Consider the following 23,563-nt stretch of genomic DNA (forward strand, 5'->3'; position numbering starts at 1 on the left):
CTTTTTTTCTGCAAACTGCTTTTTAAACAAATGATTTTGCTTATAATTACAAATACTGTTTAAGAGATGCCTTCTTTTGCAAAACCAATACAAGAACAAATTTTAAACACGTGATCTGCCCAAGATACTTGAAAAAGGAAAAAGAAAAAAAAAGCTGGATTTTTTTTTCAGTATTTTTAAAAATCAGAATGTATTCCCTAACCCTTTCAAAGAATAATTTTGAAGGTATGACTCAAATGGGAAAAAAAAAAGCCAAGGAGACCACTTTATAGCTGCTTTAAATAACTTTTGATAATTCTTCAGATGTTACTTTTCCTCTCTGGAATTCATATCGTCACAAAATAGCTGAATTTACAGTATTTCTAATGAACTGATTAATGAGAGAAAAGAAAATATTTATCAACACATATGTATAAACTACCATAAACAATTACACATATCAAAAAGACACTAACTTTAAAAGGTACAAAAAAAGTAAGGAAAAACCTGAATTACAGAAAAGTCAAATTTATTTAATGAAAAAACTAGAATTAATAAAAATTAGCAAATACACAAAAAATATACACACAGCAGCACTATGCAGTGACTCACAAAGGGGAAAAAGCAGTGGTCAGAGACCACTCAACATGGCTTGTCAGTTTTTTTAAGGGAGGAAAAACCAAACACCACACACGCGCTCCGAACAAAACCAAACCAAAAAAAAACAAAAAACAAAAAAAAACCAACAAGATTCTCAACAGTACAATCAATCTACAACAAACACAAATTCAGAATTATTTTACAATGCTTCCTGTAGAATCAACTTTCTTAATACAAAAGATGCCCATCTTGGGTGTATATATATATATTTTTTTCAGTGGTTTACTGTTGACTTATTTTTAAATATATTAGTGTTACTACATGCAACTGTTTCCTGTATTTAACAGCCTTTCATTTACCTTCATGTGCCTCACTTTCACCTACCAAACAGTTTCAGGTTGGCAGGCAGATGGATGCCTTATTTTCTGTGAAACTGAATGCAACGGTTTTAAACACTGGCCAGAAAATATTTGATTGCCATTTTAACACATGGAAATAGTTACATTGATGCCTAAATTGCCATTTTCTGCAAAAAGCTGTGCAATGCTGGTGTCAAAGACTAGGCAGTCACTATTCATAATGGCTGTTGCAATTCCCTCATGAATAGATCGAGGAGTCGCTTCCCAAGTCAATCGCCGCCTATGACCATTTAGCTCAAGTCGATAAGCAAAATTTTCAGCTTGCTTGCGTGTTCCTATCAGCTGTACAATTGCGAAGAACTGCTGGTGACCATCATATTTTTCCTGTTTCTCCAATACTAACATGAAGTGAAAGCCAAAACAGGACTGCATCATCACCCAGTCAACAGCACCAGGAAGATTAATGTCTGTAGCAAGGAAAACTATATCCTCTCCCTGTAGGGTTGTAATGGACTTGTGCTGATGCATCAGGTGGGGCATTACAGCATCCAAAGAGCCTTGCCATTTACAGGAAGCACCAGGGCATGGACAGGAATAAGGCCTAAACTCACAAAGCTCTTCGTGGTCTGCTTTTTCTGTGTGTGGCAGAGTTATTTCACATCCAGAAGAGGCATATTTACAAGGGAAAAGTACTGAATTGGCCACTTTCTCCATTGCCAGGTTGCGAATGGATCCCAACGGGCCACGGCAAGTTGGACAGCATGTGAGCTTTGGGCGACAGTTGCTACAAACAAGATGGCCACTCTGACACTGAAGAATGGGGGGGGTGGTAAACACATAGTCAAAGCAGACCGGACACTCAAAAAGACTCGCCAAGTCATTGTTGGATGCAGTTGTGCCGGTCAGGGCAGGCACCCTCTGGGACGGTGTACACTTTGAAGTACCAGTAGGTAATGCTGTAGCAGTCTGACGGCTCATTTCTGAAATAAATGAGAGAAATCACATAAATAAAAAGGCAGGACAAAAGTAATTACAACTGTAACTTGTTTCATAAATGTTTACATGCCAGAAATTTTTTTTTAATTTCATGCAAACTACTCTGAGCAAAAGAACATGGAAAATAAATAGAGTTGAAAAACCACAATTTACAATAAATATGAATTTTTATTATTAGGAGCTGTATACTGGAAGAGACATCTTTTCTAAATGTTCCAGAACATATTACAAATGAATTCCATTTAAAAAAAAAATTTTTAAATTCTTTGTTGCCAATTCCAAAACCATATGGAATAAGAAATGCTGAAATAGTAACTGAACCATACACTAAGAAACGCTGTATAAAAGAATAGTTCTCTTCTCCCTCTCTGAGTTCAATTCCCCCATTCAGTCTTTTTCTGAGTCAGCTGTTGATTGAGTTATAGGTAAGTTCCAACAACTCAAACACCAAAGGATCACCAGAGTATCGACGACTTCTCCTAATGGTGAAGAGATATATCTGCTTTTGAGGTATATTTGGGCAATAAGAAGGGTGGTCTGAAGGGGAAAGGCCTGCCACCACCCCATCATTCATATTCCCCTAAAATATTAGCATTGGCTAAGTGTTAATCTTGTTATCTACTGGATCAGTGCCCCCCTCAAAAGTGGGGGTATACAGGGGAAAATGGACAATAGACAACCATCCTCAAATGAAAGTTTATAGTCTATTTAGAGAATACGAATCATTTTACTTCCCTTCCACAACAGAAAGCAGGAATAATGTGCAAAGAGGAAGGAGTGTCAGAAAAAGAAGGTAATTAAGAAAAACAATAAAGATAAAAACACCTTGGAGAGACACATACAACACTGGGGTTGGGTGGGGTAGGGCTCAATGGGTATAGAATTCCTTGTACCCTAGAATTCCACACAGGCTTTACAGTGCCACAACATGTTATAGATGCCATTTATCAGCTAAGGAATAAACACTATTTAAGACTACTAACATCTGGAAGAAATGACCAACAATATAACTCACTAGTCAGGAAGAAATCAAAAATAAACAAAACAAGCAACTTTTCCCTGGAATTCACTTTTGCTGGGAGATGACACTACTTGTCTTGGGGGTGACAATGATCAGTCTGCTGTCTTCAGAGTGTATTCCCAATAACTACACTAACAAAATTAAAGCCTCAAATTTAATGTTTTCTATCAATTACAACTGTTATTATGTTGCAAAGCCTTTAACTTTTAAGAAATAATACCAGTTACCAATGTGATCATGTAATGCCATCTGGGTTCTTTCTAGTTTACCAATAGACACCATAAGTGGGGGTTAAGGGTGCAAAAACAGATCAATTCTACAATCACTAAGGAAATATTCTAAAATTCAAAGCAAAACAAAAGTATAGCAGAATTCTATAATAATGTGGTGCACCACAAGGACTTGGAAGAACACAAATCAACTCTCAGCATCTGAGCCCCTGTGTAACCTAGATTTTCTATCCCGACAACAGGACTATAAAGGCATTTTACAGTAATCAAGTTTCCCTCTGAGTAGATTCTTTGAGCCTCTGATGATCCATCCATCTTATGTTACTTGTAAAAACAAAGGGCTCAGCATTGTCAAAACACCCTAAAAGTCATTTATCTGTATGCTCTATGCCTATTTCATGGTTCATTTTATGTTGCTCATTTAAGTGAGCCACATCAACATAATACTGTGCAACAGTTATACATTTATCAGTAGCTCAGGCTCCTGTTACAATATATGTTCATTATTTTTCCAAACATAGAAAACACAATTTTAATTCCTATTCAAAGTGTGAAAACTGAAACGTACCCAATATTTCTTGTGAATGGACTTATTACAGACCAACAGCTGCTTTAAAACAAAAACAAAAAAAAAACAAACGAGACTCCAAAGGCGAAACAGAAAACTAATCTCAACCTTCAGCCTTGCAGCAGGAAGCAAGGACTCAACTGTCTTTGGACAACCCTGCTGAAGCCATGGTATGGCCATTCCCCCAAACCATTCAGATTCCACTGACTTAAAAACAACTTTCAAGTGTCACAGTTTAAACAACCCAGTCTCTTAAAGTCAATACCTTTTCTCTTCCTTGTCCTAACTGCTGGTAAACATGTAAGCAAGACTTCCTTCCAGGAGTACAGAAAACGTAGGGTAGGCTTCCCGGTCATGAGAAATCAAGCAGCTCATTGCATTTCCCCAAGCAACACAGACAATTTACAACAAAGGCCCCTTCCGGACACACTCTGTTCCTAACTACAGAAGACTCAAATTCGGGTCAAAGATAAGGTTCTCAAGAGACGGAGATAATAAGGCCCTGCTCCATACACTTCGTCCGTTCCTCTCAAAGCACACCAGCTACAGAGGCAGAGAAAGGAAGGCTTTCCGGTCCCAAGAGGGCTCAAATTTGCTGGCGTCTCTAAAAACAGAATCCATCGCTGAGTTGTCCTCGCTGTATGCTAAACGTTCATCTAGGAAGTTTGTCTTCCCCAGATTCATTAGCCGAGCTCGGGTCAAGACCAAGCAACGGGCCAGGCTGCCAGGGTGCGTGGTGGTGAAGCAGAGGACAGGCACTCTCGGAGCCGGTAGGGAGGTATGCAAGGTCCGGCCGCCAATCCCCAGAAGAGCTTCTGGGAGCCAACGACTGGGCTGCTGCTGCAGCTCCGAAAGCCTCCTGCCCAGCTCCAATCCCCGGTCACAGCTCGCCGCGCCCAGAGCGCAGACGCTTGCCTAGCAAAGGGACGGCGCCACTGGGAAGGACGGCTGGGGGCGGGGGCGCGAGCAGGGCGGGGCCTCCCAGGTCCGGAGGGGCGGCTCCCGACTCCTCCGCTGGGCCGGCCCGGCAAGCAGCGCACAACGCGCACAACGCCCACCCGCGCGGCCTCGCGGCCTCCTCAGTGAAACGTTTCCACCGGTTTAAGTCGAACCACGTAGTCTTGACAGGTCAAAACGGTGAAATATCGGCAATTTCCCATGCTTTTAACTGAAAAGCTACCCAGAGTATATGGAAAACGGAGGCGCTCTTCCGTGCACTACAATCTCCGTGTTAACTTTCAGCGTAAAAGTGTTCTCCCCAAGTCATTCACTAACTTTCGGGCGTCAACAGTATTTCCTCAATTCTAACTTCTCCATTTCCACCCGTCCGCACCATATTTTAACATTTCTGAAACAGGGGAAGAAGTCCTAAAACCATTATGTCCTTTAACGTAGCAGTGATTCTTCTCATTACCCCATCTTCCCAAGCTCTTAATAAAATGATGATATGCCCTTAAAAGTGACCGCACCTTAAAATACGTAAATACGGTAATGGCCAGGCAGTCCAAGGATAAAACTGACGGTGGGACAGCTTTCCCAACAGTTTACAGTGGAGTTCAGGGTCCAACGGGAGCTGACAACGACTCTAAAAACACCAACTAGAGAGAAGAGACCCTCTTAAAAAGCACCGTGTATATTTTCTCAAATAGACTTGCTTCCTACTGCTTTGAAAGGCACGACTTTGAGACACACAAGTAAAAGACTGAAAATAAGGAAACTGGATAGCAACTTTATAATGTATCCCCCCATCCCCCACCCCCGTTTACACAAGAAAAACTAAGAGGATAAATTAAGGTCACAAAGTCATACATCCTCAGAAGAATATGAAACTACACTTATTCGATTTTTTTTTTTTTTTTGAGAATTAGGAAACATCAAGCCCACACTACCCTCCACAAAATGACTCTGCAGTAAGAGAACTAAGCACACTTAATATGTTAAACTCCTATACTTCAATCTCCAAATAAGAGATTATATTCTCTGTGAAAGCCATCCTAAATCGCCTCATTAAAGTTACAGTAGCTTGTTTTCTTTTTAAACAAGCTTTACCCTTGCCCCAATAAAGCCCTTGCATCAGCTACTACTGCATTCAGAAGTATAACCTGTCATTACATCATGCTTGGAGCAGCCTTTAAATTCAAGAGCTGGTAATGAGGAGTGAAACCTATGCAGTGAATTGCAGATTACCACTTTTCAACAACAAATTCGAACTTTAATCACTTCTCACCCATAGGGTGTTCTATCACCTCAAACTCAGTTCAATAACTGGTCACACAAAACATGAAAAAAAGTCATAAGGAATAGAAATAAATTACTATTGTCTGCATTTTTATTGCCTTATACTTATTCATTCTACATACATCTTAGTATCTTGAACAGACTTCAAATATTTTAGGCAGTGAAACTCTTCCAAACAGAATTAACAAAGAACCTTAATATATAAAACAAGTAAGGCTGATGACTGAGTCCTCAGGCAAAAAAATATTTCACTGTTTGCCAACGCCCAAAGAACCTACACAGGTGTGAAAACCATCCATCTATGGACAATCTCCTCAATTTAACAGGTAAGCATAGGAGTCTAGACATAAGTAGAGTCACCTAAACTTGGATGCAAAACACAAACATGATAACCTAATGTAAATCATGGACTATAGTTAATATTGTAATATTGTTACATGAATTGTAACAAAGTTCCCACAATAATGCCAAGTGTTAATAACAGGGAAAACTGCATGGGGTGGGAGTGGTATATATGGGAACTCTGTATTTTCTGATTTTTCATGGAGCACTGGAACCCTCTTTGCTGGTGGGAATGCAAAATGGTTAAGCCACATTTTTATCACTACAGAATGTACTACTGAGCAGCGCTGTTCTATATCCTAATTCTATTTTACTAGCAATTATCCTTCTATTTTTATTACACATTAAATCTACTTTTTAATTAACATCAAGAATGAAAATATTAACATTCCCCAAAACAAGGTAAGCCCTTTAGCATGCTTTTACTTTCTGTTCCCTACCCGCCAAAAGAGACTACTAAACTTCTTAACTTCGTCACAACAATTCTTTAAACCTGACTACAACCATTCTGGTTTCAATTCTCACAGCTATATCACAGATAAATACTGTATCTTTTTTTCCTCGAATCCCTAATTATGATTTTTTTGGTATGGTTGCAGTACCTCATGAAAGTTCTCAGAAAAAGTATATATAAGTGATAAACTCTCAGTCTTGGCAATCTGAAGCGCTTACATAAGTTTAGAATTCTAGTCATAATCTTTTTCCCTAAAAACTGTAAACTTTGCACCACTGTATTCTGACATTTAGTGATATAGATGAAAAGTCTAATGCCATTTTGATCTTATTCCTTTGTAGGTAACCTTTTTCCTCCAACAGGTAGGTTTTAGAACTTTTTTCTTATCTTTAGAAATAAGAATTTTTCACATCTAGGCATATGATTTCTTGGTGACTTTAACCGTTATTAAGAGAATAATCCACTGCCATCGGCCTTCTTAGCATGCAGCACAAGCAACCCCACCCCCCAAGAACTGACAAGGCCATCAATTGCCTGATGCCCCCAAAGATTACAAGGGCTAACAGAAGGGAGGCCCCCACATCTTTTTTCCATGAGAGACCACAAAAGGAAGGGAGTTTGATTTAGGGACATTAAAGGAATCTTCTGTGCTCAGTGGCCTCTTTCTATCAGAGTAGCAGAGCATTATTTCAATGACTTTGTAACATTCATGTGGGAAGGTTTTAACACCAACATAAAGTTAGTTTCTAACGCTACTTAAAAATCTATTTTTCTTTTCTTTTTTTTGCACAGAAGCTGGTAATCTACGACCTACATGTAAACAACTTCATAAGAATATTTTTTGTACTTGATTTTCTTGGGTTGATATGATACATTATATTTAAATTTCTTGAACACTGTGTATTCCCTTAATGTGTATAAATGACTGAGGCTTTGTAAAATACGGGACATTTATGTAGGAATAAAGTTATTTGATGGGGTAAAAGAAGCTATATGTGATTTTTTAAAAAAAAAGTCTTTACCTCAGTGGATTTTTCTCCGATTGGCTCTGATTCTTCTCCATCTACTCAGTTCTTTTCTTCACATAATTCTGATATTGATCCTCCATGTCACTTATATTTTTCCTCTTAATTCCAATCTCTTAGTTTTGTTTTGCTCTGCACTACAAACGGATCCATCAAATTCTAAGTCATGAATTTGGTTCTGCTAACCTCACTATTTGTCTTGACATGCTAAAGCATTTTTTAAATATATAGATACCCTAAAAATCTTCAACAAGAAAAGCTTTCATGGCAGGAATGGCTGCTTCTCTTCACTGCTGGAATGGCCACAGTAGAAACTGAATAGAAGGTCAAGTATTTAGATATACAAAAGGAAGTATTATACATCAATGAAATTATGCTTTTTCCCCATTCTCACTAGTAAACCACCATCACAAACACTTACTAAGCACCAGTTTGTGCCATATATTGTCCTCAATGGTTTACATACCTCAATGATCCTCCAAGTCAGGCACTTATGCCCACCTTCCCTAGAGATAAGAAAATAGATTCCAAAAGAGAAAGTAAATGTTTCAGATCCTAGAAATAGTAAGAGATGAAGGTGGAGCTATCTGACCAGGGAAAACTCAGAAAGGATGGGTGGACTGGATGAGTTGAGGTTAACCTAGGCAAAGCAAACTATCAGAAATTTTAGTCTTGGAAAAGATCTTAACCAACCCTACTGTTTTCAGAGGATAACTATGATACATAGAAGTAACCTGCCAGATGTCATATAATTTAGATCAATGTTCTATCACCCTTGGGGAGTACTAATGTAGCCGTGGGAGATCAAAAAAGGGGGCTGATACCTAGTTAAATCCTGAAGAAATAAAGAATTAAAAGTAACTTCCTTAGAGAGGCCTTTCCTGATTACTTTTCTAAAGGCCACATCACACTTCTTATTGTCTTCATATTATCCTACCAGTTGAAATTCTCTTGTTAACTATTACTGTCTGTTTTCACCTCCCATACCCCCCACTACACTAGGAGACTTTCACTAGAACAGCAGTTCTCCAACTTTTGGTTTCAGGAATCCTTCACACCAGTGGTTGGCAAACTACATCCTGCAAGTCAGCTGTCTGTTTTGGTAGTTTTCTTGAAACACAGCTATGTCCCTTCATTTACATATTGCTTGTGACTGTTTTCAAGCTACAAGGGCAGAGTTGAGTACTTGAGACAGAGACCCTAGGACTCCTAAGCATAATTTACTATCTGGCCCTTTGAGAAAAAATTTATAACCCCTGCTTTAAACTTTTAAAAAACTGAGGCTCTCAAAGAACTCTGTTTGTGTGGATTATATGTATTTAAATTTATCCTATTAGAGACTAAAACCAAGAAATTTTGGAAACATTAATTCAAAATAACAATAAACCCATTGGATGATAAACGTTAATGAAAAGTAACTATTATCCACAATAATAGCGAGAACAGTGGCCATGATTCACGTTTTGCAAATCTCTTGAATGCATGCCTTCTCATTATCTGCTTCTGCATTCAGCCTTTTTGTGATACCAAAGGCCATGAGGCCTCTGGGAAACACTGTATTCTCAGGTCTCACTGTGAAAAAAAAGTTTTAACCTTTCAGAGCCCCCTCACAGGATTTTGGGAACTCCCAGAGTCCCTGATGGACATTTGAGAACCAACGCACTACAATATAAGCATAATGATAACAGAGACCTTGTTCCACTCACCTTTCTATCTCCAGCACCTAGGACAGTACCTGGTCCAGAGCAGGTACTCAGTTATTTCTGGGAAAGAATAAGTAGATTAAGTAAAAAATTTTAAAGGATTCCAGGTAGAAGAAATAAAATATACAAAACTAGAACTTAACTCATCCCTGATGCCTCTGCAAGGGATCTAAGAAAATTTACAACTGAGATTTAAATTCACTTTAAAATGACACAATGTAGTATGAAGTACACAGTTTTATCACCATAAAATAAGTTGGAAAAAAATGGACATATTTCTATACCAATTCTCTAAATTTTCGAAATATTTTTTATGCATGTGACATGAGAGTTCCATAAACTCACCAATTCTCAGAGTCGTTTCTTTTAGTAATGGACTACTGATAACATACCTTGAGAATGTAGCTACGTATAATAAACAAGGACATTGAATTTGGTTGAAATTGGAAGCTCAAACTTGAATTCCTAACTTGGCTCTTACTATTTTGATATGGAGCAAAATTACAATCTTCTAAGTCTCAAGTCTCTCATTTATGAAATAACAATACTGCTACCACCAATAGATTTTTAGACATTAACTGAGATCAGGTATGTGGAATGCTCAGTGTACTGCTAAAACACAATGATGTTTACAAGCCACACTAGGAACTCTGCACTGAAACACTAAATAAAACCCAAATTATATTACAGTGGAATTCTACTGAAAACTACTACCGTAGTTCATTCTACTTCATTTTCTAAACCTCAATTTGGGATTGTACCTGAAAACTGATATAAAGGTCACAGATTTAGCTGTGAAAGAAGCTATATTAACTGAGCACCTACCTACTGCAATGGTCTGCCAACAGCTTCATTCATAATATTTAATTTAATCCTCCATAAGGTAGCTTTTATCTCCACTTTGCAGATGAATAAACTGAAGATCAGAAAGATTAAGAGGTTATAAAATAAGAGCACAGCCCAACTGTCTGCCTTGTTGCTAAATCGTATCCTCTTTAAAACAACCCTAGAAAAGAATATTGTACCGTCTCCTTCTCACTCTGCTATAAAATATTTAACATAGCATTCCAACACATCTTTTCAATGTTTACAAAAAAATTTTACCAAAAAATTAAAATTTTCCTAAATTCTTTAAAATAAACCTTTAGTTCTAGGCAAGTAGTTGCTTCTTGGAATTTTTACTATCAAAGTGATAGATCGGATATCAATTTGAGTTTGTCATTTATCCATTAAACACTAAATCAAGCCAAGTATCAAGAAGAGAGGCAAGAGCAGAGAAATATGAGCAACAGAAGCAGGAAATGGGTCAAACAGGCTTTTTCAACCATTTTTCATACCACATGTCTAAATATGTGGTATGAACATACCTGAAGAAATCAAATTATTGAAACTATGTCAGTCATGGTTACAACACAATCACTACTGCAATTTAAGAAAATCCCACAATGTCCAAATAAAATCACCCAGATACTAACTAGTCACTTAGTTATCTCTTCAACACCTGAATACAACTGGTTGCTATTCTGACTGGAATGCTTTACATTCTCTCCGGCTACAAAATTCTCACATATTCCAGCAGACACTTGCTCTTTTGCTCCCATTTTGGCATTAAGCTATGCCTCTTAAACCTTTATCTAGAAAATACATCGTATCTAGTTCTGCATTTTAACACACAATCCACTTAACTCCAAATTCCATCTGACAAGAATGGTGGGTATACACACACACATACAAACATGATCAACACATGCCCAAAACAAAAATTTTATAAATCAAAATCAGCAGTAACCTATGAAGAATTTGATACTAAGCTAAACAATAAAAAAAAAAAAAAACCAAAATCAAAACCAGAAAAAAAAAAAAAAGCATATTGCTTGGGAGACAGAAGAAACTTTAAAATGGAGTAAAAACTATATACTATATATGTTTGATGGCTCTTTACTAGTAGAAAAATAATGGAATTTTTGGAGGAAAAATGCCATACTAAAAAATTAATGAAGCCTTATTCCAATTAAATTATATTCAATTGAAATAGTTATAATCTGTGTCTGTAATAAACATTACGCCTGAAATTTTAACTGAATTTCAAATAAGGCTTTGACACATGAACAACTTACGCTCTAATTCTCCTCAAACTAAGATTCTAATCTCAAGAGATTGACAGTTCTCTATAAGGAATTTTCTAATGTTTTATTTTCCTGTTTTTGATAGTCTAAAAAACAGCATCATATCAGCACATTCTGAATCACCTGAATCCACCTGTTGGCCATGTAATTCACAGTGCAGACATTTGCATATGTTCACATTGACTCCAAAGGGGTACTATAAGACTTTAATTCTGGAAGGCTAAAGAATAAAGCAAAGCCCAAATCAAATGACCTCATGGTTTTCCCATGAAGTATTTATAAATGTTATCATGTGGTGACCACACGATACAGGGTAATTTAGGGATGCTCAACTCAAAAGAACCTGCAGTCATAAACTGTAACAAATGTATCACACTAATGCAAGGTGTTAATAATAGGGTGGGAACTCTGCGTACTATGCATGATTTTTCTGTAAACCTAAAACTTCTCTAATACAAAATATATATATATTTTTTCTCTAAACCCACTGAAACTAAAGAAGAAAAACAAAACTTAAAAATATTGAGGGGAGTTACTGCTCAATCCATTATACATTTAATAATCCTAGAAAATTAAAAAAAAAAAAGAACTGCAGCATAGTAGTCAGTACTATAGCCCATGTTGTCTGGAGACTTAAAATTTCCAATACTACCCCATATTTTAACAAACCAGAACCTAGTTTGAATTCCACTGGTTTTGTAGTTTTATTTATATTTAATCTGCAAGTTTTGAACCCTCAGCAAATTGTGACATGTGACAGTTGATCAATCACTCACTGCCATCTGATAAATGATAAACTTTGTTCACTGGCTTCTCAAACTCAGTTTTCCTATCTCACTAGTCACTCCTCAGTTTCCTTTACTAGTTCCTATTCTTGTCCCCAAACTCTTGGAGTTGCTAATATCCTCTTTCCTTATCTACACTGATAACTTTAGTGATCTCATTCAGTCTGTGGCCTTAAATTCTACCAGTATACCAGGGACTTCAATATTTTTATCTCCAGTCCAGATTAAAAAAAAACTCCAGGTTTATTCTAAACCCCAAATTCTTATATCCAACTGCTTCCTAGATACCCACTTAGGGAGATGGCTAAAGCTGAAATCTTTAACTTTCCCCCAAAGACTACTCTACCCATGATCACCTTCTCAACAGATAGAAACTCCACTTTTCCAGTTGCTCAGGTCAAAAACCATGACTCTCCTCTTTCACACCACACTTCCATACCATCAGGAAATCTTTATATCTAAAATTCAACCACTCCTCACCACCTCCACCATGTAATCCATGTAATCCAAGCCACCATTATCTCTCACTTGGATTATTACCATATCCTCCTAACCAGTCTCCCTGCTTCCATCCTTGTCCCCCCACCCCTGACTTTCAATATGTTCTAAACACAGCAGCCAGAATAATCCTGTTGAAATTTACATCCAATCATGTCACTTCTCTGCTCAATACCCTCCTTTGGTTATTACCATATCAGAGTAAAAGCCAAAAGCCTAAAAACAGCCTAAAAGGCCCTACACAATATGATGATGTAGTCCCATTATCTCTCTAACTTCATCTCTCATTTCTTTTCCACTCACTCACTGTATTCCAGTCACACCAGCCTCCTTATTCCATGAAAAGGCTAGGGTTGCTCCTCCGGGCCTCCGCCTTAAAACATTTTTCTCCTGCAAATCCACATGGCTAACTCCTTACCAACTTGAAATCTTTGCCTATTGTTAGCATCTCAGTGAGGCCTATCCTGTCTGCTCTATTTAGAACAGCACACAGCACCCAGACTCCCTCTACAATGCACTCCTAATCCCTGCCCACAACCCTCCCACATCTCTCCTCTATTTTTCTACAAAACATTACCTTCTAACAGGCTATATAATTTACTTATTTGCTTTTATACGTTTGTTGTTGTAGATCTCCCCAACAAAGACCTGGAAGGTTAAGGATTTTTGTCTGTCTTGTTCACTGATACGTCCCAAACACTTAAAACAACAACTGGCACATTTATTTATTACTGGATGAGTTAAATAAGAAATCAAAATAGATTTTTAAACAGTTAATATTCAAAGCTAGAATGCAATACAGCAAAATCCTCAAAGAAAATGAATACCATCCTAGAATTCTATACCCAACCAAATTATCCTAAGTGTGAGGGCAGAATAACATTATTATCAGTCATGCTGCAAGGTCTCAAAAACATTAACTCCCTTGTACATGTTCTCAGTAAGCTCCTGGATGACAAGCTTTTCAAAAGTAAGAGAACAACCAAGGAGAGCCAGATGGGCTTTTAGAAACAGAAGACTCAATCCAAGAGAAAGGTTAAGGGAATCCTGAGAAAATAAGAAAAGGGAAATATCAAAATGACAGCTTCACACCAGAGGAAGAAGGCAACTTGAGCTATACAAACAACTGGATTGGACATTTAGACAAGTGGCAATGACTGTGGGGTAGAATTAGCAGTAATAGGAAGGAAGGATGGAAGGGGGGAAGGAATGAAGGATTAGTAGAAAGGAATACAAATTAAATAATGCAGAATACAAAGGTAATCACAGCTAATTTCATGGTCAAATTGTGAATAACTTTTACTGTCATAACAACTCAAAGACAAAACTGTGATGTAACTAAATTAGGAGGGTGTAGGAATGGGAAGAGTATATACATGGGCCAAAAGCTAAAACCTTATCTTCCGCAATAGGAAGTCAATATATAAGGCCTAAATCTGAAATCTAGAAGAACAAAAGCATGTTACTTAGAGACAAAGTATATACAAAAACAGTTAGCTAAAAGTGAGTATATAGTTGCCTTGGGGAAGGATCAGGAGGAATGGGGGAGGGGCAGAACTATTTGATTCTGAAACATGTGCATGTAAAACTCTTAAAAAAAAAAAAAATAGTTCAAAACCTGGTATGAGAAACAGCACCAACCGTACGCCTTAGCAAGGAAATGACATACATAACTTTATTTTCTAAGATTTGATGTCAAGTATTGGCAAAGATGTGGGGAAACACTCTCCTACGCTGCTTGGAACGTCCACTGTAAAGGCTGCTCATAAAATCTCGCATTTTTAATCAAAATTTAAAAGTATAAACTCTTTGACCCAGGATTTTTCTTCCAATATTCTATTCTCCACTTCACACATGTAGGCAAAGATATATAAGGATGCCTACAGAAACCCAGTCTGTAATAAACAGATAACAGCCCTATATTAAGAAAGTAGTTAACTTATGGTCCATACAACACAATACTATGCTGCCTTTTTTTTTTTTTTTTTTTTAATAAGATGGACCCAGACCTACTAACATGTAAGAATCAAACTGCTAAAATGAACGGAGGAAAAAAAAAGCTACAGAACATATACCTTGCAATCCCATTTATGTTAAAAGAAAAACAGATAAGAAATACACATTGATGTAGCTTATCTATATGTATTCATATAGGTTTTTTACTGGGAGAGAAAAGAAACTGGCAAACCTTAAGGTGAGAGATTAGAGAAGGTGGGAAGTCAAGTTTAGAACCAGAAATCAGAGAGAACCGAGACCAGACCATGGAAGTGCAGGCATGCTAAGTGCCAAGCACTGCAGGATACAGCAACTACAAAGCTTCTTCATCACTTAGAACTGCATGGTTCAAACATGTAAGGCTGCTGACAAGTGGTAATCATTTAATGGGAAATACAAGGATTAAGTCAAAAATATTAACTTTAAAGTATCTATGGCTAGCTTAAAAAAATATGAAGTACACACAAACTAAAAACTACACCAAAATGTCTACAATGGTTACTTTTTGGTAATCAGATTACAGAAGATCCTTTGTGTATTTATGGGGGAGGGGAAAGAAGAGGAAAGCACATTTCTGTATTTCTGAAATGCTCCATAAAACACAAGTTATTTTTGGTAATAAAAAAGGATTACACTTTAAAAACTGAGTGTTTGGCATAACAAGTGCATATTTTATAGTTCCCCATTCTTTCCTGCTAAAGAATTGCTACTGACTTCATACACAAATTTTGAAACACTGGGAAATCAAGTCCACCACCTTGACTCATGACTTTTCTTAAAATAGACGAATACTTTCACAGGAAAGAAGATATTAAGAACTATCCTATTTGCAAAAAGCCACAATTTCTTTTTACACATATACGCACATTTTAGTTAATACTTATAAAAAATTTAACATTTTAAAAATTGTATAACAAAACAAAATGTATCTGATTACCCACAAACTCAAAAGAATACTCTGTAAAAATTAATTCACAAGTTGTCCCTAACAATGTTAAAATCAGGGCACTTGGCAAATCACTATCCTTTACCATTCAGCCAAATTCAAAGGAACAAAAAGGTACAAGGCAAAGGGGGAAAACAACTAAGCAGTTTTAAAAATTAGAGGTTTACACTTCATTTAGTAAACCAATTATTGAAGTAATCTTTCCAAGGTCAAGTCTTCCCAAAGAAGCTACAGGATACTTATAATTTCATTCTGTCAAACCACCACTAGCTAAATCTGTCAATGTGACAATACTGCTACAAGTACAGTATAATACTTCCTATAAAATTCAAGACTGACATTAATTCTAATTTAAAAAAAAAGTTTTTCTCATTGGAAGTATCTACTTAATTAAATATAGCTTGGTTCTCCACAGGCTTTTCCCCCAACCTCTTTCTAATTCCTTCCGTATGTGCCCCAAGCCCCTTGCCCTGTTCAAAACAAAGTAAACAAAAGCAAAAGGACACAAATTAAGCTGAATGTAATTCAGGGCTGAACAACCTCAAACTTAAAAGTCTTTGACGCATCCTTCTGGTCACTGTGGCTAAAGCCCAGAGAATAAATGGTCCCAAATGGACTACCTTGTCAAAAAATCATTTAGCCTAGAGTTCCTGAAGATATAAGAAAAAAAAAATCAAAAATAAATGTACCGAGACACAGTTATTCAGCTAATTTCTGGTAATTTGCCCGAAGACAATCTAAGAAGTAATGCCCCTGAATCTCACAATGTTGAGTGAAAGACATGAAACACAAGAGTACAAACAGTAGTTCCATTCATATAAAGTTCAAAACAGGCAAAATCAACCTACAGTGTTAAATAAGTCAAGAGGTGGTTTCCTTAAGGGGCAAGGGAGGGAGGAGGTAATTAGAAGGTGGCAAGGGGGGGGCACTTCTGGTGATGTTCTGTCCTATGATCTGGGAGTTGATTTCATTTGTGAAAATTCATCAAGCTGTGTACTTACTATTTGACCAGTTTTATGTGTGTATTTATACTATACTTCAAAAAAAAGTTACATTTAGAAGAAAACATACTATTGTTCCATGGTCAAAATCCCCTGTGAACGACAGCATTCAGGTATACTGACTGGCTACTTCACTGCACCTCTCCTCTCTTTCCCTCTGCAAGTTTCTCGATGTGTGCCTCTCCGCACCCTTGGCCTGCCACAATGCAGCATTCACTAAATACTCCCGACTGATGGCTTCACCCCATACTTCCTTCAGAAAATACAATAAAAGTCACACAATGCAAAATACCTAATCTTCCCAGTAGCAAGCCTACAAGCCCACCTACCATCTCTTTCCCTCCCATCGGAAAAACAGAAGGGACCCTACATTTGCGCACCTGACTCTCTCAGAATTCACACTCCTATTACCCCTTCTCTTGCATCAATCTCTCCCTCTCTTTAGCTACTGAATCATTCCTTTCAGCATCCAAACATGCTCTGTGTATCTCTCAATTGGCTTTTGGGATACTATATCCCTTGATTTTACTGCTACTACATTAATCCAGGCCATAATCAACTACTGCCTGGTTAAACAGACCTTCTAACCAATCAATTCTCCAAACAACTGCTAAAGCAATCTTAAAAATTAAAAATGGATTACATCATTCCTTTAATTAGAATATTTTGATGGCTTCCCGCTACACTTAAAATCCAAATTCCTTGCTTTGACCATTTAGAATCGGATGATCCCTGTCTTTCCACCTTCATTTCAAACCATCCTTTCCCCACATCCAATTGTCTGAGCAACATACTCTTCTCTCAGCTCCTGCAACAGTCGTCCACGTTCATTCCTACCTCAACGCCTTTCCCTCACAGCTCTTTCCATCTGGTATGTTCAGGCCCTTCCCACTTCAAAGAGCTAGCCCTGTATCCTTTACCTTCACCTCAGGCAGCAGGTCTCCCACACTCATTATTCTCTACATCAGCATTTTTGACATCTATTGCACATGTTACAATTTGGAAATGTTTATTTTTTCCCTATCCCCCGCCACCAGAATGTAAGCAGTAGTAGAGAAATTAAGTAACTTAGGTAACTTATTCAACAACTAATTTTTTTTTTTTTAATACTTAAGCACTTTCTATGTGTTAGGCAACATGCTTTTAGATGCAAAAGTAGGAAATTTCCCTGCTCTCGTGGAGCTAAAAGTCGCAAATACAACAAGCAATAGTCAAGAGACACAACCAGGTCTGAACCTTATGAACCCATCTTCTTAACCTAACTAACTACTGACGGAGGGGGGAGGGGGCAACAGGTGGGGAAAGGGGGAGAAGCATTATGCTTAATAGCTGGGTGTGTGCTAATGGAAACTAAGAGAGGTTAAGTAATCTGCCCAAAGCAGCAGAGACAGACATGTGAGGAATTAAACACAATCATAAACAAGGCACAAAGTTGTAAAAGTACAAGAGAGTGTTAAAGGGACAAAGGAACTGGACTAGAGGGTATGCCAAAGCAGGAGACAGGGCTGGAAAAGTATATTAGCAAGAGTTTAAACGCATTAGTCAATCATTCAACAAATATTTATTGAGCACCAACTACATGCCAGAAACAGGGCTAAACTGTAGGCAAACAAGGGAGACCAAGACAAAGTCCTCGTAGGGATTACAGACTATCTGGGGAAGCAAATAAGTAAAGAAAAATTACAATTCTTGGATATACATGATACAGGGGGGCCAAGCAGAGTGTGTTTATGGGCACACAGAGGAATGGCACCCAAATCAATGTGAGTTCAGGAAGAGCTTCTCAGTCAAGTAATGTCTAGGCTAAGATTATAGAGTTTAGTACGAAGAGAAAAAAATTGGTGCATTCAGGGACTTGCAAGCATACAGAAGGAAATGGCAGTGAAGTAACAAGCCGGGCCAGGTCAGGAGGGGCTGTGAACACACAACTGTATCAAGGAACTTGGACTTTATCTGAAGGGCTTTTAAGACAGATTCACCTATTAGAAAGCTCACTTAAAACTGCAGTCAGAAAAACTGACTGGAGGAAGCAGAATCCAAAAGAAGGCATACCACTTAAGACAGAAGAGAAGGAATGAATGTAAATGGTGAAAGTTAACAGTGAGTGTGAGAATCAATTGCAGATTTGAGATTACCAGACAGAAAAATTAGGGCTTGCTAACTAACTAGATGTGGTGATAGATGACAAATGATAAAAACCCTGGATGGACGAAAAGATAAAAGATTTTAGTTTTGATCATGTAAGTTTGAAACACCCTGGTACATAAAAGTGAAAAACGACCAGCAGGCAAGAGAATGCATAGGTATGGAGTTCAGCAAGCAAAGAGATCTGAGTGTTACCAGCATATAGATATTTGATGAGGAAACAGGTATGTATTTAGTGCTAAGCACTGAGGATATAAGAATGAACAAAATATAATTCCTGCCCTTACAGAGTAGATGTTCTAGTTACTACAGCCAGGAAGTAGATTGCGTGAAAACCAAAAATCATTTAAAGTGCATTAAAGATACTGCTCTTTAAAAGGATACTTTCTGTAAAGAGGAAATAACTGCCCCCAGTACTGGGGGGGGGGGGTTGTTAAGAAAGGAATCTGAGATTCTCATATACCGACTGTGTGTGAAATGAGGTCGTCTATACTAAAAAATCCAGAATTTAACATTTTACAAGGTATAAATGGAAATTCCTTAATTTTAACAAGAGTTTGTAACAGATCTCTTTAAACAGAGAGAAACAGCCAATCCTTAGAAATTGAGTAGTTTTTTAAAAAAATCAACCATCCAACTGCTTTAAAATACAACTTTAAGTGGTCCCTTAAGTGGTCATCCAACACTGCAAAGTTACTAAACTTTCTTTGTTACCCCCTATTATGTAAAATCTTAAATACCTAAATACTTACTCATGTAAAATCTTAAATACTTAAATCCCACTGCTGAAAATAAAGTCCATTTGTCATGTTAATGTTGCTTTAATTTCCTTTGTAACTCAAATTTTAGCTTGATTATAATTTCTAACTATACATATTAAAGAATATTGCTCTACAGCAATTTCATAAGAATTTCCAAAACTTAGAGGGAACAGGTATTAAGCTAAATTGAATTGTTTCATTCTGAATTCGCACTTTGTGAAATACTTATCCTGAAAAGTTAACAGTTTCATATAATTATACTTTACTTAAGTTTAAAACAGTATTAAAATGTTGCTAAAATTACGCTAGAAAGATGCTGAAAGGGGTCTTTTAACCAGTTCTCTAACATATTACCAGTTCTATAGCATTTTTGGCAAAGCAAAGTGTTTAGGAAAAAATTCTAGATAGGGCTGCAAGTAACCATTCCAGATTTTAAGTCTGTACCTTCATTTAATTTCCAGGATGAGAAATTACACAACCAATTTCAGTAATCACTTTGCATCTCACAATGAACCAGTCACAAAGTTCTTCTAACAGCTAACCAAAATCCTTTTCACCACAATTCAAACCAACATATCCCACATAAAATTACCAGCCCATCACATTTGTCACACATACAACTACACTTCGCTCTTCAGTAACTTCTAAACGAGTTGGGACACCACAGACACCTAACACTCCATTATAGGGACTAACTGTCCCGCTTTTCCAAGTTAGTTAACTCAAAAGTCCTTGAGCGTGAACTGGATCCATAAATGTAAAAGGACTAAAAGGAAACGGATTTTAATCTTATTTGATTTTACTTCCAGACCACCCAGACCTGGCCATTCAAATCCCCTACAATCAAACTTCCAAATGGCATCATCTCAGAACACTGGTCAATCAATCATCCAAACCTCCTCTTGCTTTCAATTAACAAAATTCACTGAAAGAAAAAAAAAACCCAAGCACTAACAATTTATAATGTGAATTCACAAATTCTGGCCCATGCACTTCCAACATATCCATTATGCCAAGGTAACCTCAGAAGTGAAGCTATTACAGAACAAAAACAACAGCCTTAATGGCAAACATTTTTTGAGTACTTACTATGGGCCTGCCACTGTTCTAAGCCTTTCACCCATCATCTCATCAATTTTCCCAACAATCCTGTGAAGTAGGTACAGTCATCACACCCATTTTGCAGATAAAGAAAATGAAGCACAAAGATTAAGTACCCTACTCGAGGTCACAAACCGGTGGGGCAGGAAAAGAACCAAAGCAAGCAGTCTGGCTTCAGAGCCCATGCTCTCAACATTCAACTGCTGAAGAGAGTTAACAATTTATCGAACTTATTAAGACATAGTATATGTTCAATTGCTAGGAACGGGCAGTCAGATCCCTGTCCCATATCCACGTTCACGGCTTCTGTGACTGACAAATCACCTCTACAATTTGATTTTCCGAACACACAAATTGGACTTCTGTGACTGTCAGGGCAAATAAATTCTTAATGTTTCCAGGAACGGGCAGACAAGCAAATTAAGAGCTACGCATCGCTATGGCCCAAGTTACCCACGTTCCTAAGTTATAAATCCAGGAGAGTCAAGAAAGCAGTCCAAAGTACTCGGCAAATGAAGCCTGGAAAAACCAGGATTTATAATAAAGGGCTGGAGCTTTGCTGACGAGCCGTTCACGCGATCCCTTTTTCAACGACATAAACAAGGGAGGAGGCTGCATTCTTCACACTGCACAATAAAGCCTCAGGCCGGAGCAAGAGGAAGAACGCAACACGAAGGGGACGGCTGCCCAGGGTGCGGAGGAGGGAAGGGGGAGGCCAAGGACGCTGGAGTCGCCCCGTCCGGCCCCGGGCCCAGGGCCTCCGGACGGCGCGGGGAGGGGCCGGAGGGAGGGCCGGCCGCTGCCCGCGCTCAGCTGACCTCCGCCATGTTGGCCGCACACCCCGGGACCCTTCCCAACAAAGGCCGGCACGAGGGCTCGGGGCGCGCCAACGCCTCCCCGGTCGGGCCCGCCTACCGGGCGCGCGGGGGCCGGGCCGCGCCAACAGGCCCTTCCCCTCGGGCCGGCTTCGCGGGGCGACCCCTCCGTCGGGCCCACCCCTCCGCCGAACCAGGGCGCTGGGGGCATCGAGGACCGGGGCCGGCAGCGGGACTTGGGCCGAAACAAAGGCGCCGCCGCGCTGGGAGCGGCCCTCGCCCCCGTCCCCGCCTGCCCGGCGCCATGACCGGGCCTGAGGAGGCCCCTCCCGGGGAGCCCCCCACCGGCCGGCTCCTCCCTCCAGGCCGGTTCCCACTTACCTGTGGGCGGAGAGCGCGCCTCGGACCCCGGCCCTCGCTCAAACGCGCTCCGTTGCCGCCACGAAACCCCGCCGCCGCGGGCAGCGCCACCGTCTCTTCCCAGTGCAGAGACCCACGGGACACCCTGAGCCGCCGCCGCCGCCGCCGCTCGAGAGCGCGCCCCGCAACGGCCGCCCAGGCTCCCCCCTGGCCGCCGCCGCCGCTTCGCGCGTCCTCGAGCTCGCCGCGCGCTCCCGCTAAATACCACACACTGCGGCGGCCGCCATGCGGAGGCGCGAACCCGCGCGTCGGGAGCCCATAGGGGGCGGGGCTTCCGGCAGTCGCGCAGACGCAGAGGCTCGGGCGGGCCTTCGGGGGCGTGCGCTACTGATTGGCGGTTGGCGCTCTGGCTGCCTGGTTACGGTTGCTGGGACCGGACCCCTCGCGCCCAACGAACGCTGGCTCGCCACGCTTTTTCCCGCAACCGTCCCTGCCCGAGCACAGACAAGCGTCTGCCCCCCACCCCCTTTCCCCGCCAGGGTCTCGCTCCCCGCGGGGCTTTGTTTCTGGGGCCGCGCGGCCACCCTTACCCGGGCCCGGCTGGAGTGCGACCCCCCAGACTCCCGCCACTGCCTTGCGAGCCTGCCCCTTGCTGTTCGTTTACAGTAGCAGTTTGGTTTGCTGTCTTTGCACGTCGCACCACACTTATTCCCCAAGAAAAAGAACCGTGGCCACCGACTGAGGACCCCACCCCTAAAAGAAGAGGTCCAAGCCACTCCCTTTTGTTTGAGCCTCTCTTCAGCAAAAGCGGAACGAAATTCAAAGGCTTATTTTAGCAGAGAAGTGGGAAGCGTGCCCCTTCCCCTGTGTCCTCATCTAGAAGCTAAATAGAAAAATTAAAGGAGAGCGTTGTTTACAATTCTTTGACGGGCGCAAGGTATCTCTCTGAGCAAAAGCCTGGATGTGAGACTTTTACAAACTGGATTTCCAAGTAAAATCCTCTATAAAAATCATATTCTGTGTGGGGAAAAAAAAAGGTACTTTTCATATGAAATTTCAGAAAACATCCAGGGAGCACTCTCCCCCGCCCCCTCATCTCCAGCCTCCCCACCACCAGCAGATCTCTGTTGGGAAGCTGGTATGCAAGTACTCCAGTGAAAAACACCGTTTCTGCTCAAAAGCTGCGGACACAAAGTTATCTTAGGTAGTAATGCAGCCTGCTAATTTCCAGCTTCCCTCAGGAAATTTGTAAAATATGCCTGTGTTGATACTTCCACTTATGTTCTCAAACTAACGTTTTGCTTATTGTGGCTGCTCTTTTCCTCTGGGACTATTAGCACATCCCAACAGTATTTCTTAAGGTTGGAAAAGTAAAAAAAAAAAAAAAAAAAAAAAATGTTCTTAGCCACAAGGCATCACATACTGCTAATAATGCACTGGCCCCAAAGCCCAAAATTCAGATGAAGAACTTGGGTAAGTTAAATCGACCTGTGCAACTACTGATGGTGTTATCAG

At 39.6% G+C, this 23,563-nt stretch overlaps 1 protein-coding gene across 5 annotated transcripts; it reads right to left on the reverse strand.

Annotated features, from left to right (window-relative positions):
• Window positions 1–491: 491 nt before the first annotated feature.
• SIAH1 (siah E3 ubiquitin protein ligase 1) lies at window positions 492–22,273 on the reverse strand. 5 transcript variants are annotated; one of them, XM_037816339.1, is made up of 4 exons: window positions 22,070–22,273; window positions 10,341–10,431; window positions 9,519–9,575; window positions 492–1,918 (listed from the first exon to the last, which is right to left on the reverse strand). In XM_037816339.1, the coding sequence occupies exon 4, from the start codon at window positions 1,914–1,916 to the stop codon at window positions 1,062–1,064; it is 855 nt and encodes a 284-aa protein (XP_037672267.1). In that variant the 5' UTR covers window positions 1,917–1,918; window positions 9,519–9,575; window positions 10,341–10,431; window positions 22,070–22,273; the 3' UTR covers window positions 492–1,061. The 5 variants fall into 5 exon arrangements, with proteins under 5 accessions (XP_037672267.1, XP_037672266.1, XP_037672269.1 ...); XM_037816338.1 differs by lacking the exon at window positions 22,070–22,273 and adding an exon at window positions 21,331–22,026; XM_037816341.1 differs by lacking the exon at window positions 10,341–10,431.
• Window positions 22,274–23,563: the final 1,290 nt, after the last annotated feature.

The sequence above is a fragment of the Choloepus didactylus genome, chromosome 22 (assembly GCF_015220235.1).
Source record: "Choloepus didactylus isolate mChoDid1 chromosome 22, mChoDid1.pri, whole genome shotgun sequence".
In the NCBI taxonomy this organism is placed as follows: Eukaryota; Metazoa; Chordata; class Mammalia; order Pilosa; family Megalonychidae; genus Choloepus; species Choloepus didactylus.

Excerpts from the sequence above, each read along its gene's own strand:
- SIAH1 (XM_037816337.1), bottom strand. The coding sequence starts at position 4,109 with ATGACCGGGAAGCCTACCCTACGTTTTCTGTACTCCTGGAAGGAAGTC. Across the intron at positions 1,919-4,018 it reads TAGGACAAGGAAGAGAAAAG|AAATGAGCCGTCAGACTGCT; the intron begins GTATTGACTTTA and ends CATTTATTTCAG.